At 37.2% G+C, this 18,696-nt stretch overlaps 1 protein-coding gene across 2 annotated transcripts; it reads left to right on the top strand.

The window, feature by feature from the left end:
• Positions 1 to 645: 645 nt before the first annotated feature.
• On the top strand, positions 646 to 13,206 carry frs3 (fibroblast growth factor receptor substrate 3). 2 transcript variants are annotated; one of them, XM_077198252.1, is made up of 8 exons: positions 646 to 934; positions 2,984 to 3,108; positions 3,252 to 3,340; positions 3,505 to 3,691; positions 5,060 to 5,221; positions 5,482 to 5,603; positions 6,970 to 7,881; positions 8,536 to 13,206. In XM_077198252.1, the coding sequence occupies exons 3-8, from the start codon at positions 3,275 to 3,277 to the stop codon at positions 8,962 to 8,964; spliced, it is 1,878 nt and encodes a 625-aa protein (XP_077054367.1). In that variant the 5' UTR covers positions 646 to 934; positions 2,984 to 3,108; positions 3,252 to 3,274; the 3' UTR covers positions 8,965 to 13,206. The 2 variants fall into 2 exon arrangements, with proteins under 2 accessions (XP_077054367.1, XP_077054368.1); XM_077198253.1 differs by having other exon boundaries at positions 3,222 to 3,340.
• The last annotated feature ends 5,490 nt before the right edge of the window (positions 13,207 to 18,696 follow it).

The raw sequence follows: 18,696 nt of genomic DNA, 5'->3' as shown, positions 1-18,696 counted from the left end.
TCAACTTTTTGATGATATTCTAATTATATGACCAGCACCTGTATAGAGAAACCCCCCAAAATGTTATTCAAAAATCCATAATATCTGTAAAAATATATAGCCTACAGTATTTTTTTAAATAGATTTTAGAAAACTGTTTCCTGTGTATTCAATATGCAATGAAAATATTTTAGTACTTCTTGATGGTAAAAACAAAAAAACGTTTTTTTGTAGAAAATGATGTGTTTTGCAAAAAATTATAAATACAAATATATATAGAGTCTCAAAAAACTTAGTAAATGTGTTTTCATCTATATGAAAAATATTTATCTTTTTTATCACCTGGGGTAGAATTTCACACACCTCATACAAATGGCCCTGAGATTTTTTTTCCCCGTAGCTAAATTTTTATTCTTCTTCAATAAAATATCGGACAGTTGATCATAAACTAATATGAATATTGGACAGTTACAAACAATTCAGAAATAAAAGTTTGAATCATTTCTCTAACCGAAAAACACCTGTTTGACAGAATGCTGAATGTATAAAACCAACAAGAATCTGATTTGTCTGTCTTAAATGACAGCAAGGTGGATTTAAATAGAGCTGCTGCCAACACGTCATCGTGTGATGCTCAAACACATCTTCTGGTCCTCCAGCATATTCTACCTTCTTGTCGCTCCAGCAGCCCTCGTTGTCTGCCTGAACTCTCACCCTGGTGGTCGGGAAATGTCAAAGAGAGGCCCGTGCCGCAGCAAGGGGGCGTTACGGGGGAAAAAACAATTGCCTTTATTGTTATATTTTCACGCAGTTCTATTTTCTTAGTCTTACCACCAGAATAAGCATCAAAACGACCACCACGCAGACCGCCAAGTCTGATGGTGTAGCATCCGCCGTGGACTGCTGTTCGCATCCTTCATCTGTCTCGTCTCGTATTGCAATCATTGCCAAACATGTGAGTAGCAACCGCAGCTGAATTGTTCTGCAGTAGCCTAAACGTGTTTTGACGCTGCTGGTACAGCGCGAGCTCTATCGCATCCTGCTCTCATTCATCTCGTTAATTTGCGTGAATGTGCTGTGTTCGATACACATATTACTAGCATCCAGCTGCAAACGGTAAATGGTCGTGTAACACTAACGTTGATACAAAGGCTGGAACGTAGCGAGCGAGCCATCTCCACGGACGCCGCAAGTGTTGCTTTTACTGGTTCGACTTCTACTTTGCTTTTCTGCCTTAGCATTTAAAAAGCTAGTCCTACAGATTTGTGCAGCAGTTCTACGCTCTTTACAACTGGTTCTTGCCGGTGATGTGCTGCTACAAGACGTTCAAGTTGCATCTGTTTGTCAAGTGTCTATTCGGAAGACCTGCTGCATGAGATCTGAATGTACGATTCTGGTTTATTGCATAAACTACCGTCAAAAAACACAATTTTCCAGGTGCCAAACGCGTCTGGTCCTGCATGATAGACCTCAGAGAATCAAACGTGGATTTCAGGTTCGACAGTGCAAATTGCTGTGTGAGGCACGAGACATTGTGTGGCCTGATGTTATGAACTGACATGCTCATATATACTGAGTTATCAGTATGGCCTACAAAAAGAGATAAAATATTAAATGCATTATCTCAAAGCCTACCTTTATTGCATTGCACAGTTTCCTTTTTCTGCGTTCTGTATGGCACTAATACTTTGTTAGTCTGGGGTTATGTGGAAAGCAACTTTATGACTGGGCCTTCATGTGCAGAAAAAACTTTATTAATGAGTTGCACATGAATTCAATTGAAGGGCCTGGCACACATTTAAAATTCTGTCATCTTCCAGCATTAACCTTTTTGCAATTAATCATGCATGCTTCATTTGATTGAAAGAAGTTATGGCGGTTTAAATGCTCATGATGCTATATTGACCAGCTTGAGCACTGGATTAGTAATTTTTATTTTTCATTCTTCTTTCATGGTAGTTCCTATTTTTTACAAGCATGCAAACAATCAGAGCAAAAAGTTTGAAGACTGAAATAGTGTTTACATGTTATATATTTTTTTTGCATGTTTTAGGTATTCATTGCAAAATAATTTGCATTGATTTGAGTGTGTAGTATAATTTCAGAGCATAAGGTATTATTTTGTTTATTGTCTTTATTCATACATTGTGAGATTTCTGATGTGGTCCAGCATGCTCATGAAAAAAATTCTGATGAACTTGCATTACTTGTTACTTGCAGAAATTGATCTTTGGTTTTTAATTGATGGACACAAATAAATACAGTTTTATAGCGTTTCATTTTTGGAGTCAAGGTCTGTGTTTTAAACTTTAAGCAAGTGCATGGTATTCTTGCTTATTTTAAAAACACTAAACATGTTTACTGACATTCATTTTGAGATTCAGTTCATGAAAGGGCTAAAATCATGTTTACACTGATTAGATAGTAGTCAGTGGTCATTCCACACTTACAGAAAGTAATAACACCTGTTGGAATTTTGCCTATGGGTTTTTTAATATAATAATACATGATTACAGTTACGTGGGAAACATAGTAACACAACAATGCATAAACATGGTACTCTATTTGGGTTTGGATAGACTCGTCGACCCAAATCTCAACTTTCTTTTCGTGGTGGGGTCACACAATCAAAAGTTAAATTTTTACTGTGTTACTACATATCAGCATAATTTTTATGACATTAAAATGGACTGACAGAACAAATAGCTTTTTTTGCTGTGTTTGAAGCCACCTGAAATACAAGATTTGGTTATCATTTATTAGCCATCTTTTTTTAGAATCAGTGCACATCTTATAGGCTGAATGTGAAACCATGAATTGCAAGCTGCTTTTCTCTTGAGAATAAGATTCCCAGTAAAGTAATTACATTTTATTTCTCCAGTGGGAGTCAAAAGGAGACCGATAAACTTCATTCCCTGTGTCTTAATCACAGTAGTTCTTGAAAAAGAGGACAGTATACTCGGAGGATTGTTCATCAAATCTTTTCTTTTTCTCTGCTTCATAGGAGAAATGAAATATTTGTGCACTGGGCCTGGATGCTCTTACAAGCACACCCCACTTCCGCCATGACACCCAGCAGAGGATTCTGGGATTGACGCAAGCATCACTCCCACTAATGGCCTGGACCAGGTGAGCATGCATAAGTGTACTTTTTATCTTCAGTCATCTCTTTATCATAAATAACAAAATTATAAATGTCCTGCTTATAAACTTCTAGCTGTCTCCATATACAGTATTTCTAGCAATAACGTACCCGTTTGTCCCTGTTTAAGGTTTCAGCTGGCCTGCTGAAGCTATGGGGAGCTGCTGGAGCTGTCTATACAGAGACACTATCCAAGACAACCATCTCAACAAATTCAAGGTGCTTTTCAAAAGTCACCTGTGTATTCACATTTTCTGATAGAAACAAGCCTTTTAAAAAAGTACTGTGGTGGTAAATATTTTAAGTGCAACATTTGAGAACAGCTGCTAAGTTCGCTTAGTAGAGCATAATTTGTATCTGAGATAACTGGTTATGTTTGACAGGTGACTAATGTGGACGATGAGGGAAATGAGTTGGGCTCAGGTACCATGGAGCTCACCCAAACAGAGCTCATTCTGCACACACGCAAACGTGACGCCATCCGGTGGCCATACCTTTGCCTGCGGCGATATGGTTATGATTCTAACCTCTTCTCTTTCGAGAGTGGCCGTCGTTGTCAGACAGGACAAGGTGAGATGATTCTTGCCTCTACATTATGCAGATGTAAGTCTGAATTGTGTGTAAAGCAAATACAGAAACCGTCTGTGAACCCCTTACATTTGTTCATAGGTATTTAGAGTACATTAATATCAGCACACTAAAGTTGTTGATTCAATCAATAGAAACAATATATTCTAGGTTTATTGCAAAATATGCATATAAATATAAATAATTAAGTATTTTAACGTCATTCGGAGTGGTTCATGGAGGCTCTTTTGGCACGATTTGCTTGTTGCGACTGATTGGTGGAATTTTTCTACAGCATCGTGGGTAATGTACTTTTTCACAATTATTTTAAAGATAAGTTAAAATAATGTCTGCTGAAGCCTATACCGTTGATTAACAACCTTTGAGCTCACAGTAGGTCTATCATGATCTATAAAGGTCTGTAAGTTATTGTTAAAAACCAATTTCCTTATGGAGAAAATGAATGAGTTTTTACTTCTGGAACCTGACTGTTGCACTCTGTTTAGGGGGTGGTTGATTTCGCTATTTAATTTAATGTGCATACTAGTTATATTAATTGTAGTTATTGTTAAATAAAGTTCAATTTAAAGGACAAGTTCTGTATTTTACACTTAAAGCCCTGTTTTAAGATCGTTTCTGATGAAATAGAACGGTTAAGATTGAAATTTGGACAAATGCTGCTGTCCCGAGAATTTTCGGTTTCTGTGTTAGCACCCCCCCCCCCCCACCCCCCACCTCCACAATGGTTTCATAGGGGCACTGGAACAATATCATTCATAAAACGCATTAAAATTTAGTTTACAAAGACGTGAAACTCACCGAGTGGTCTGGGGTGTTCACTGGTATGCTCACACAAAAAAACGCTGCAAAAGATGCTTTCCAACAGGTTTTATCGTAGTTTTTGTCACAACTTAAGTCAATGGAGTTGGACAAAAACTACGATAAAACCTGTTGGAAAGCATCTTTTGCAGCGATTTTTGGGAGAGCATATCAGTGAACACCCCAGACCACTCGGTGAGTTTCACATCTTTGTAAACTAAAGTTTAATGCGTTTTATGAATGATATTGTTCCAGTGCCCCTATGAAACCATTGTGGAGGTGGGGGGGGGTGCTAACACAGACACCGAAAATTCTCGGGACAGCAGCATTTGTCCAATTTCAATCTTAACCGTTCTATTTCATCAGAAACGATCTTAAAACAGGGCTTTAAGTGTAAAATACCGAACTTGTCCTTTAATGCTGTCATCCTAATTTAGATGTTTTGTGTGCCAATATATTTTTGCGCCTTCTCCCGTGCATAAGAGTGACACTCCACCTATTTATTTACTATTTTTCTTGCTTTTTTTTTGTTATTCTTGTATGTTTTGACAGGGATATTTGCATTCAAGTGCTCTCGTGCAGAAGAGATCTTCAACCTGCTTCAGGAGTTAATGCAGTGTAACAGCATCAATGTGGTGGAAGAGCCTATGATCATGACCCGGCCCGGGCATGCGCCAGAGATGGACATGCCTCGAACTCCACAGACACCCAATAGTGAGCTGGAATATCTACACACTTGAACAAATAGGGTTTCATATGTACATGTAAATGAATTTTAATGTCACATCAATGGTATGGTTTTTTTATCAGTAGAAAAAGTGCATGCACATTTAAACACCTAGCCTGTATTTACATATCTCTCCATTCATTAAATGTCTCTCACAACTTTATTTGTATGTCTTGCTCAACTTTTATAGTAGGGATACCTAAATATCACCTGCTTAAGTGTACTGTGCTTTGTTCTGTTTGTGTAGCCCCTGCGTTCCCGATGCAGGGTTTTCCTAATGGATACCCAGGATACCCAATCAGTGCAGACTCATCACAGCCCTCTCTCAACAACGACCTCAGACACAGCCTCATGGGACTGGATGACCAAGTGAGAACAAACACCTGCCTGTGCACATATACAGAAGCCACAAAAAGTATCTGGACGCACAAGCAGCACTGCATTAGCCACAACGAACCAAACAAATAATGCGAGAACTTTTCTCCAAAATTAAAGATTTTGCAATGGGAAAGGTCACCCAAAAATGATAATTTTATTTTCGTTTACTCACCCTCATGTCGATCCATATCTGAATGACTTTCTTTCTTCTGCAGAACAATTTTTGTGGAATTATTTTAATGATGTTTCAAATGTTTTTGTCATTTGAGAGTAACATGAGAGTAAATGATGATAGAATTATAATTTTTGGATGAACTAACCCTTAACCAATTCATCTTAAAAAAAAATTCAGTGGATGCATGAGGTCACTTTACACAGGGTTCTAGCAGAATAATCACAGATTCAACTTCATAACATTAACTATGTTTCACAAACATTTAAAACCTCATAGCTTCTAATAAGTGAATTGTTTTTTCAAACAATTCACTTATTAGAAACAAACAATTCACCTCATGTTGTTCCAACCCTGTAAGACCTTCGTTCATCTTCGGAACACGAATTAAGATATTTTTTGATGAAATCTGAGAGCTGGATCACTCCTCCATACTCCTCCATAGGCTTCAAAAGGATTGAAACTTGCAGTCCTCGAAAAGTTATTAAAGACATCGTTAAAATAGTCCAAATGACTACAGTGGCTCAATCTTAAGTTTATCAAGCGACGAGAACACTTTTTGTGCGCACAAACAAACAAAAATAACAACTTTATTTCAACTATTAATTTCCTTCTCTGTTGGCCTCTAGTCAGTTAACTTAGTATGATTGCATAGAGCTACGTCACATTTAGGCTCACTATTGGCCGACGCTGGTCATGTGTGTGATGCGTGTGACGTACAACAACAGAAGCTCTACGCTTTTACACTAGTGAACTGACTCGAGGCCCAAAGAGAAGGATATGAATAGTTGAAATGAAGTCGTTATTTTAGTTTTTTTGTGCACAAAAAGTATTCTTGTCGTTTGATAAACTTAAGATTGAGCCACTGTAGTCACTTGGACTACTGCATATTTTAACGATGTCTGTAATAACTTTTCGAGGCCGGCAAGTTCAATCCCTCAAGAAGGCTATGGAGGAGTGATCCAGCTCTCAGATTTCATCAAAAATATCTTAATTCGTGTTCCGAAGATGAACGAAGGTCTTACGGGGTTGGAACAACATGAGGGTGAGTAAATACTGACAGAATTTTCATTTTTGGGTGAACTAACCCTTTAAAATATCCATAATGTAACACTTAGCCCAGGCAATTATTGTGCAGCAAGTCACTTAAATAGCAACTAACGAAACTTTCTTGCTTGTTTTCAGACTCATACATATGTGAATACAGTTGGAATGGAAACTGACCTCTCGAGCCGCCACTGTGTCCACTCCCTGCCCGAAGTGCGGCCCACCACCTACCCGGAAACCTCAACTACCACCACCATACGTGGGGGCCCAGTCCCGGGCCAGCCCAGCTTGCACTGCTGCCCCCTGGACGACCCTCACAAAGACCCTCAGGTCTTCCTCCAGCCTGGAGCCCAGGAGGTGAAGTTCATGTTGGGTCCGACCCCAGCACAGCGCCACCTGATGGAGAGAGACAGAGACCGTCACGTCACTCACCCGCTTCGAGCACCAGATGGCAGCTCTGAAACAGAAGGAGAGGAGACTCCGTCCGTACACATGTGCAACACACACTCCTATCACCATTGCCATCACCTAATGCACCGACACCCGAGCATGGAGCCTTGCTCAGAAAGCCAGCTGACATATGAGAATATCAACGGACTCCGAGGGGCACGTAGGCAAAGGCTAAGTCCGAGCACTGTGTCCCAATCTCAGTCTTTGGGCTCCAGTAGCAGTAGCAGCACCACCGGTGATTCCCGCACACACACACATCCGCACTCCCTGCCGCTGACGCACACGCATGCTTCCTCACTGCCTCCGCAGGGATATGGCTGTGACCGGGGAATGGGGGTTGGTGGTCATCGGCGCACTGCATTGCTCAACTATGAAAACCTTCCTTCGCTCCCCCCGGTTTGGGAATACCGTGCGCTTCAGCGAGATGAAGAAGAGGATCAGGATGAAGACGAGGATGAGGATGAGTATGAGGAGGAAGAGGAAGAAGAATATGATGAGTACGAGTATTCTGAAGGGCCTGCAACCCCAAACGGATATCATCAGGAGAGTGGCGGTGGGATTCATCGCGATGCTCTGCAGAACTATGTCAACACTGAACAGGTGTGTAAACACAAGCACAAGCAAATACATGTTGCTTGTGAGAATATGACAAATCTAATTACATATCAGGGAACTGTAAAATAGGGATTTCCAGGCATGGAAAGTCATGCAAATTAGTTAAATTTCATAAATACAATAAAATATATAACATAACAATGGTCTATAACAATATACTGTATATTATAGTTATGTTTAGCTCTATGTATTGCTCTTAGAGACTTTAATCTATAAAAAATGATTTTTAAAAGATGTGGAAAAAGCTGTGACTACTAAACGGGTACGTCCACACAAGCACAAGCAAGTAAATGTATGGAATATGCCAAATCTAATTCCTTGAAAAAACATATAAATTCAAATTTCAATCAAATATAATAAAATTGAAAATGAAATATAAAAAAAACATTATAAAAATTATGATACAATATGAATATAAAAAAGTTCACATAAAAGTCACAGAGTAAGGAACAATTATGAAGTGATTATATACTTTTATATTTATCCTCAACTCTTAAATAATTTAATTGGCTAGGTATTGCTCTTTGAGAGTTGAATCTGTATAAGAGTTTTTAAAAATCTGGAAAAGTCATTAGTCAAAAAGTGTGGGAACCCTGTGACTAGTAACACTGAAATGTACTTGCATGCAAACTCTAACAGCTACAGCCTCCAACACGTCTTCGTCACGCTTGCCATCCCCACCCTCACCCAGCTGAGAGGGCCAACCGGGTTTTCAACTTCGACTTCAGACGTCAGCGAGCAGGACGTGGCAGCGCCACCTGCGAGCAGCATAGCCGTCACCCGCCGCCTCCTCCCTCTCGCCAGCTCAACTACATCCAGGTGGACCTGGAGGGTGAGCCCTCTGGTTGCTCGGGACACGGAGGAGGGGCTCCGGTACCACAGAGACCTCCTCCCCTCAAACGTGGCATGGCAGCCGCCGCACCGGCTCCATCTTCCCGTCGTGGAGAATGCTACGCCGTGATTGACCTAAAGAAGACAGCAGCCATGTCCAACCTACAGAAGGCTCTCCCTCGGGATGACGGCACCTCACGGAAGACACGCCACAACAGCACCGACTTGCCTCTGTGAGAGGGGAAAAAGGGATAGAGAGTGTTACAGGTATGCCAGGAATATAAATTAGGGAAAATGTTCAGGAAAGAGAGTTTTGGTGGTATTTTCCTCCCACCATTATCGTGAAGTGATATTTTCTCATTTTCTACACTCATACCAACTGCTGCTTGATGAAAGAGTAACTGTTGAGCCAAGCACTGAGCATTTATTTTTTTCTCACATTTTGTGTGGGAAGGTTGGGAGATGATAGTGAACTACTTATCATATGATTATTATATGGTTTTTGGTAGCTGTCTGGTCTTTGGGCCAAAGAATTGGGTTCAGAAAAAAATATTTGATTCAGGAAACTATCTGCAGAGTTTCTAAGTGTCTTAATACTTTATTTTAGTTATTTTTATGTTATTTGTCATTTTATGGTTTGTTATTTATTTAAATGGATACTTCACCCAAAAATGAAAGACTAGATAACAAAAATATATATTTTGAGTGATGTAAGGATGAATAATTTTTGGGTGAACTATTCTCTTACTTTTCAGTATAGGCAGCATAGTATTTTGACACTTGAGCAGAAAATGACTTGAAACCACCACAAGTGTTTCATTATGACATGTAAGATTATAATGATCAAAATAGATCAAGTTTTCAACTAACTGAACTTTCTTCATCATGATAAAGATACTGCAGCAGTTTCTCTCATGTTGTTACAGTTCCCATATAGCTATGTGGTGCTGCAACAAGGATAAAGAGAGCAAACGGTTCCGTATTTGAATGCCTCATGACTCTTCTATCCTCAGGAATTGATTTGATCAATTCAGTTTGCACTTATCTTTCTTAAATTGTAACTGAGCCTCTCCTAATTTCATAACTCCCACTAAGGCATGGTAAAATAAAGTTTACCCAATTAAAAGTAATTATTCAGAATGTGATCAAGTCTTTATGGGTTCTTGGTGGTTTTGAGATGCAAAACGCATAGAAAGGGAGGCTAATTCTGATCCAAAAATAAGCTTATTTTGTTCAGTATCTGCTCAAGCTTTAGCTATAAGCACCATTGCTAGTCCTTTTTTATTTTGCTGTATCCGTCTCTTTTCCTATTAGAATGCGGCCAGTTATTTTTGTTTTTCACTCTCCCCAAAATTGAGTCCTTAGCAGTCATTTGCAGTGAAAAATAAAGTAAATCAATATTTTCAATTATAAAAAGGGTATTTGTAAATAGTTCAAGCAGAAAGTAAAATACAATAAAAACGACTATTCTCACGTCCCTAAAGTGATAATATAGAGAACCTGAGAGTGACAATTTTCTGTGAATCCAAGAGTGTATTTATATACATTTATGTTTTGTAAAGCTATGTAAAGCACCATATGCATATTCAGAGGTAAGAATGTTAATTATTTTTTTATATCTTAAAAAATATCATGCCAGGAATCATGAGGCAAAACATATTTATTTAATTTAGAATTATTTATCTAGCTCGCTGTCTGTCAATTTATTTATTCATTTATTGTTTCGTATTTGAATTATTCGTACAAGTAGATGTTGTTAGATTAGTCATTTTAGAGATACCAAAGGTGGTATGGGAGACCACAGAATCAACCTTGGTATTATTCAATGTCTTTTTTAAACTGCAGTTTCATGTTGAATAATAACTGTATTTGAACATATTGTGCCAAAAATATAATATCACTGAACTATGTGCCATTGGTAAATGTTGAATTTTAGGGCTAACAATCAGCAACATGTAAGACATAAATGCAGCTGTTCCTTACAATTACATCATGATCAGTTCAGGACTTTATAATGTTTTGTCTACAAGTACACTAAAAAAACCCGACATGTCAGCGTATTCCCAGTGAAATCCCATTGTATCTATCCAAATTAGTTAAAAGTGATATTTTATAGTCTCTAACATTACTGCTGTTTTTCATTGGAATTTCATAAATCAACTATTTTTATAACACAGTTGGTGTTCTAAAATGGACATGCATCTTTTTTTTTATTTTTCAGTTTTAGCATTCGCTGTCTTATGGTTGTTAACGCAGCCCTAAAAATGAATTTATTTCTCACCAACAATCCTGATGTAGCTATACATTTCTGAAGTTATGAAAATTTTGCTAGGGACCTCCAAGAGCTGAGGTTTTTATCTTACTTGCTTGGCATGGAAATAGACCTAGTTTTTCAAAATCTGACTGGCAGCCATATTGTTCTGAGTGCAGGGCTTTGTGAGCCTAACTTTTTGTGGATTATTAGCAAAAAGTTGATAATTACTGAGAACATAAAATATATCATGTGAGAAACCAACATCACAGTAGATTTAAATGTTCTGTGAGAAGCCATAATTGAAAGGAAATATTTTAAGGGTAAGGTACAGGTATCTTGTTTCTTAACGAAATTTTTTTTTAACGAAAAAAAGAGTAATAAATGTGATTTATTTTTTTATCACCAAATTTTTTCTAATTTAAAACTATTTTAAAAAATGAAAATAATTGATTTAAAAATAATACGCTACATCATTGTGACGTTTTTATTTCAAGAGCCTTGCAGTTCAATACAATATTGCTGCCAAATAGCAAATCCAAATAAAATCAACATATTACACTCACAATCACAATTACATAGACTTATTATGTACTTTAAGAATGCGATGATGAACTATTTGGACACTTTTAGACACTTTTCAGAGGATCAATCTAGTTTTTAACATCTATATTTTATTATTGTGGTATGATAAACATTTTGCAATAACAGCTAATGGAGTCATATCAGAATTTGTTTGAGTTGTTCAAGAACATGTTCTGTGATACAAGTCACAGCTGTGTCTGTGTGCATTCAGAAAGGACTGGATCAGCAGTAAGTTTACTGTCTTTCTCAGGCCTCATCTTGATAAACATGCGCTATATGTGTATTTAAACCAGGCTTGATGGGAAAAAAATCTAGTCATCTTGTCTGTAGGTGTGGGATCATAGAGAACTTGATTGTGCCATAAGTGATTTTCATCCACTCTTATAAATTAACGTGTAGCTATAGTGGAATTTTAAAGGTACCGTAGCACTACCAACTAGAATCCTGTGTTGACTTTGATTGTGTGGGGCCGCTTTGGAGTGTAAATGCTTGTTTTGTTGGTTGCTTGGTTGGTTTTTGTTTTTATACCTTCCATACACATCGTTATTTTCATTCATTATCAGGGGAAATCAGCACTTGAGTTACATGTTAGACCCAGGTTAATTGCACTGAAATTACAATGGGGTGAGCAATCATCTGAAAGTACTGTAAATCCCTGTGTGAAATCCTGATTTTTCAAAATTTACCAAGAAGTGCAATGACTGAATGTGCTTATTGACCTAAATGGGAAATTGTTTCAACCTTTGTTTCCATGAAAACAACATTGAACCTCTTAGTTATGGAATACCACCACTCATCGAGTGATCATAATTAAGTTTCTCATCTAAACTTGGAATGGTATTCCACTTGAAGAGGGTTTTGCAGTGACCTTATCGAATGACCTGTCCTATTGGCGGTAGACTTACATTGTCATAATAAAGCTTAGGCGAAGCTCAATGACTGTGATGTACTGTACATTAATGTGAATGTGTCTCAAATGTGTCCGAGTTAAAGAGAGAGAGAGAAAGAGAGCTGCCCATGCATGGACTCTGTGCCGGAGACTGCATTTCTGAAGCTCCTCAAACTGTTTCGCTCTCAAACGGTCTTACTCTCTGTTTGAATGTACCACACAGAGATGGACTTGTAAAATGCTCAGATGAGGTGATTTACACTCAATGTTTCTATCCTCCCTGATGAAAAGATGTGTTAATGTTAATGTTTCGTCTCAAGAATTCCGATTTCAATTCGATTTTTTTGATTGTTTCTTTATATACAGTATTTACATTTTCTTGTAAGTATGTAATTCTGTGTATGTACATAACATATATGAGTATGCAGTTGCAGTCAGCTTCTCCTGTGTTTGTTTGTGTTGGTGCAACAAGACACTATACTTTTGCCACAGCCATTGAAGAAAGAGCAACGCCTTGACAGTCATTCCATTAGATGGACATTGCAGTCTCTATAAACAGATTGGAGATCTCCTATAGTCTGTTGATGTTGCAGTCACAACCCTTCCCCATTCTTACAATGCAAAGCAGGCATGCCCCATGTTGAATGTTATTTTCAGTCATATAAACTTTTGAAGAGAAAGGCTTGTATAATAAAAATGAATGTGATTAAATGTAATGTCAACATTAAAACATGGTTAAAACATGGAAATATCATCAAGTGTTAGCCTACATGTTTGAATGTCTGAGGACAAGATGGTGAAAGAAACAAATTGTGAACATTGTGTACTGTACTTTTCCTTTGTCAACTGTCTGCTTAGTCCACTAGATGGCAGCAAAGGCTGCATTATAAGAGCCTGTAATGGAAGAAACAAAGAAATGAAAGACTATCTGGTTTACACTTAGTAGTGGCAACACATTTTGCTCATCAAAATTTGCAAGGTAAAAACGTTCTCAAGGATGTTCTAAAACAGAACGTACAAATTTAATTAATAATAAACATGAATTAAACATCTATTTATTATTAATCATCCGCACATTTTTAAACAATGGTGTTCGCCGAGTTATTATTAGCTAGGCTACTATTACTCATTGGGTTAGAATATAAAAAATATATCTGGTAGTCTACAGCGTTTTAAAGAAAATGTTTAGGGTAATAAAAGTGGGTAATTTTTTACCCACACCAAAACTTTCACATTTAAAACGGGTGAAAAACATTTATTTTAAGAGTGCTCCTCTTGCAACATCATTTTGAAGTATTCAACTTCAATACGATATGCTTTCAAATAGTAAATCCAAATAAAATGGAAATTAAAAACCTTACAGCAATATTTATCCTACATGCAGCTTTCTTAAAAAAAACAGCCGTAGTAACTTTACATATAATTAATCCTCTGTGCCATCTTTATGGTTTCATGGAAGGTTTTTTTGTTTTGTTTTTACAATAGCCTTACGTGTATTTGGTTTATCCTAATTTGCGTTCATCATAATCATTAAACTAATTATATATATATGTATATATAACTAATTATAATATTTTAAAAACTGCCCAGTCTCTCATATCAGTCTCTCCTATCACACCGCGGACTAGCGCTCTCGTTTCAAACGCAAATGACGCCACTTTGCATCTGTTATCGCGTGTATTGAAGATGACATCAAAGCTTTTTTTTTTTAAAAAAAAGCGGAATCACTAAGATAATGAACTGGTAAGATTATAAAATAATTGAAATTCAAATAAATATTACATGTAGCCTATTTATTTGGTGAGTAGTCATAGATAGGCCTACATTTAAAACCCCTGTTGGGGTTTATTTGTAGGCTAGGCTACTATCGGCTATCCCTTTTTATTTATTAGCCTACCCATTATTAATATTATTTACAAGCTGATGGAAAGTTGTATGATAGAGTTAGGAGATGTATGACACAAGATAGCTAGGCAACATGTTAATGGGATTAAACGCATAAACAGGTGCAAGTCCTAATTTTGCCGAGACGCGTTCCTGTGTCAACATATTTTGTTAATCCTGCTCAACATTCCATTCCGAAAATTTGATACTAACTATATCCCTACCCATAAATTATCACTAAAATCTGAGTGAATGATAAGTGACTAACACTGATGTAGCATCTAACTCTGGTTGTGAACTTGACAAAGATGTTTATCCTGGAACATGTTGCACTTTTTCAAACAGTCTGGTTTGAATTGGATTTGCAAACCTTAGACATACAGACCATCCAAACATCTGTTGTTTCTGATTTAGCTAAATTTTCTTCATTATTGTTTTTGGATAAGGTTTTGACAGCTAAGACATTTGTGATATCATTTAATGAAGAACAAGAAGATTATGGATTCTTAAGACTAAACCCATGGAAAGCTCAATGTTCCTTTTCCCATAAACAAGATCAGGCTGAAATGTTTTAAGGACAAGTAAATATTTACTGTTTGTTTTGTACTTCAGTTTTTTTTTTCTTCAACTCTATCCTCATGCATAAACTATCAGTTTAATAACAATATGGTTTTTAAAATTTCAATGATTTAACTGTACACTTCAGAACAGCCAGTTGTAGATTTCATATATTCATATAACAAACCCCCAAGACAAGACAACAAGACAAGACTGCGACAGATAGTGAACATTTAATGACTGCAGATGCCTTTAATATTAGGCTATTAAAAAAAATTAGAAATCCATTGGGATACAAATTGTTTGGAAGTGATGTTTAGGCCATAAACATATATTATGATTTATTTTTATTATTATACCTAGCTCTAGCACCAACTCTAACTTTAACCACGTTGTCTTTGGACGCAGAATATCTCTAACTAGATCTACTGCTTGTTAGGTTGCAAGAAATGTCAGATATGTCCTATATGGCTGCAGAGAATGAAAACAAAACATGAACTCTGTGTTTGACCCAATTTTGATTGATTAAATCATTAGTTCGTTATTTGTATTATATTGTAAACATAATGTAAAAAATAATTATTTAAATTAATAAAAATTATTTTCATTTTAAAAAGGATATAATGTGGGTCTGCACTTCAGTCAGGTGCTCTGACGTCTATAGGCTGAGCAAGATACTGTTATCTCACAGTGCAAAAGTTGATAAATCTGGAATAAATCAAGATAATATTTATCTTGATAAATGTTGACAGGCATGGCTGAAGTAATTTGAGAAGAATTTGCCAAAGGTGTTGAAAAGCACTCATACACTAATTTAAAGTGTAATTAAATTATCAATACTTGAATCATTTTTGTAATATGGGTTTTGTAATATTTGTTTTGGTTACCTAACAGCAAAGCTCTTTCCTTGCTTGTCAATGTTGATCTATCTGACAGCTACAGGGCTCTAGGCATTTCTTGTGTGTTTAAGCCAAAGTGCTGGTAATAAATCAACCTATTAATGAAATACTAAATTAATTTATTTTAATATTAAATACTTGAAATACCTTAAAGAATTTTATTATATTTGATTGCATTGGGACATTGTTCTCACCAGATTCTATCCACATTTTTACCCATAGAAAATATTTAAAAGGGCATGTTGTACCTTATTTGATAGTTAATCAATGTCATGTTCAGTTAATGTAATCTACAGTGCCTTCTCTCATTCTTCTCATGACTAGATAATGCTACAAACATTTAAACTGACAAACATGGCAAAAAAATAACAGATACTCTGTCTGATGGGAAGATGCATTCCAAAGACTACATAATCACTCATGATTCAACTCTTAAATAACAGATCAGTCCTGAGTTATATCAAATTCTGAGTTATAGAAGCTGTTGTATAATGTTCCTATTTCATTCATTGTAATGATAAGCATGAATGCTGTAGTTATTGCACAAGTTGTCACAAGTTATGTTAAAGCATTATATTTATATTTAATAACCTTATATTTACATTTAACTGTTAGGTAGCTAACATAAAGATAGTATGCTAACTTAAAGATGACATTCATTACTGCAATGCTTGATTTTTTTTTTTTTTTGAGTTTTGACTATTTTTAAATTATGCATCAAGTCTTGTTTTTGAGAAATTTAACCCTAACTCAAGACCATTTTTCCTTGTTAAGCCACTACATTAACATCTCTCATAATGGGAGTGGGGGAACGTATACCGACAGTTGGATTGTTTGCTGTCGGTTTCTTCCCCCCCCCCCCCCCCATGTTTCTAAAAAATTAGGTTTAAATATTTACAAAACTGATACTGACTAGTTGGCGCTGGGCAATGTGTTGAGACAACAGCGTTGTGCTTCGCGCGACCTAAGTTTGAGTGTCAGCTTGTGGACTTTTCCTGATCCCTTTTTAAGCCAATACATCAACATCTCTCATCATCGGGGTGGGGGAACAGATTTCGACAGCTGGCCTGTTTGGCTTCGGATTCTTTCCCCCCCATGTTTCTTGCACAGTGAGGTTCTAATATTTATCAAATTGAATCTTAATCTTTAATCAAAAACATGAACCTCCCTCCCCCTCAAAACAACAGGTTTGTTCAACTTGAAGCATGCTGCTGAGACCGATCGGTGTATGACACTGAAGTACTGCGAGAGCAATTTGAAAGTATACAAACTACCCTCTGCTCTCTAATTTCTCTCGCGATGCTTTGATACACTGATCGACCTGCGCAGCAGCACCACTTCAAGTCGAACACACCTAGGGCCCTATCATACATCTGGCGCAAGTGTTTTCTGCTAGTTTCTGCCCGACGCAGTTATCATTTTCACGTCCTGTGCCACGTTGTTTAGATAGCAAATACATTTGCGCCCATCTGTTCGTCCATGGGCGTGCTGGTCTGAAAACAAGGTGTGTTCAGGCATATTGTTAGTGAGTTGCTATTTTGAGGCAACTGTAATACACTGAGCCATTGACCAACAAAAACCTGGTCTAAAGGCAACGGCGCAGTATTTTTTATTTTTTTATTTAAAGGGCGCATTAGTAATATGCGCCTATAGGTGGGTGCACAACGCACAAATTACACACACACTCTGCTTATTACACACACAGGGATGCGCAGCAGCACAAAAACATGGCAAATATTAAAAATAAAAAGATTACAATGTAAAAGATTATTATTGTGTACATAAAGATATGGTGGAATCCGGCTTGTCCCGTATAGCTTTAACCTCGCGCACGAGCAGATCCGTTTCCCTATCTGGACAAGTGTTCAGTCTTTCCGCTTGTAAATTCCGCCATGTAAATATCAATCTGCCATGGCACGAGCGCAACTGGCTTTAAAAGGGAATGGGAGATGAGACTCTGATTGGTTTTTAGAAAAGTAAGCTCAAAACACACCCATTACTCATTAAGAGAATAGGGATAACCTTTTCAGAACATGGTCTGGGCCATAGACATATACACTAGATGTCGCCTTGGCTACGGCAGTTCATTGGAACGAATGCGTCAGTAGAGCCGCCATCATGGAACAGGGGAGCCCCTCCTCTCTAATGCATCAGTGTTAATGTAGGAAAAGGTATAACATAAATAAAATCACAATAAATCGCCATGAATGCGATTTTCTAGTTGTTTTGGTTCGTTCCGACGGTCAGACATGTATTTATCATTGAGTCCAGAGAAATTTTAAAAAATTTACAAAATATCACATTCTTGTGAAATGTAATCCCTAGCTGTCTGGTTTTTAGATTTCGTTCGTGTGAACATCCATACGCAGCACAAAAGTCCGGCATCATTCATGAATTCAGCGTTAGGTACTTCCTATGACAACACCCCTGTTCCAAGATGGTGGCGGTTGCATGCTTAGAACCCCAAGGCGACATCTAGTGTCTATCTATGGGTCTGGGCGTGCCGACCATTTTTCCCGTCATTAAACTAGCAAAAGTGGATTTGGACACGCCCTTAGTGCACTTGCACTTTAGATCTGTATGATGTGTGTCTCAGAAGAGGCATCCTCCACTGCAAACTGGCATTCAGATCTACCTCCATTAGCAATGCCCAACTTCCTACAATCCAATCAATTTACAAGGATGAAATTAAGTCCTGTTATTTTTTTTCTCATTCCTAAAGCCTTTTCATTCATATGCCACAAAAGAGAACAAAACACTACCGCAGCTTCTGTTTCATGCTTAATTTAACTGTTAGTAGGGAAAAAACAATATCTTTAAACCCAATGATAAAGTAACTCAAGCCAATTCAGGAAATCGATAGCTTTAAACCATTTAAATTTAATAATTATCTAATATTTATA

This window comes from Siphateles boraxobius, unplaced genomic scaffold, assembly GCF_051911475.1.
Source record: "Siphateles boraxobius isolate OS27281-9 unplaced genomic scaffold, OSU_SipBor_1 41, whole genome shotgun sequence".
Lineage (NCBI taxonomy): Eukaryota > Metazoa > Chordata > Actinopteri > Cypriniformes > Leuciscidae > Siphateles > Siphateles boraxobius.
Note: the sequence above shows the minus strand (reverse complement) of the source record. Positions and strands in the feature narration are given on the sequence as shown.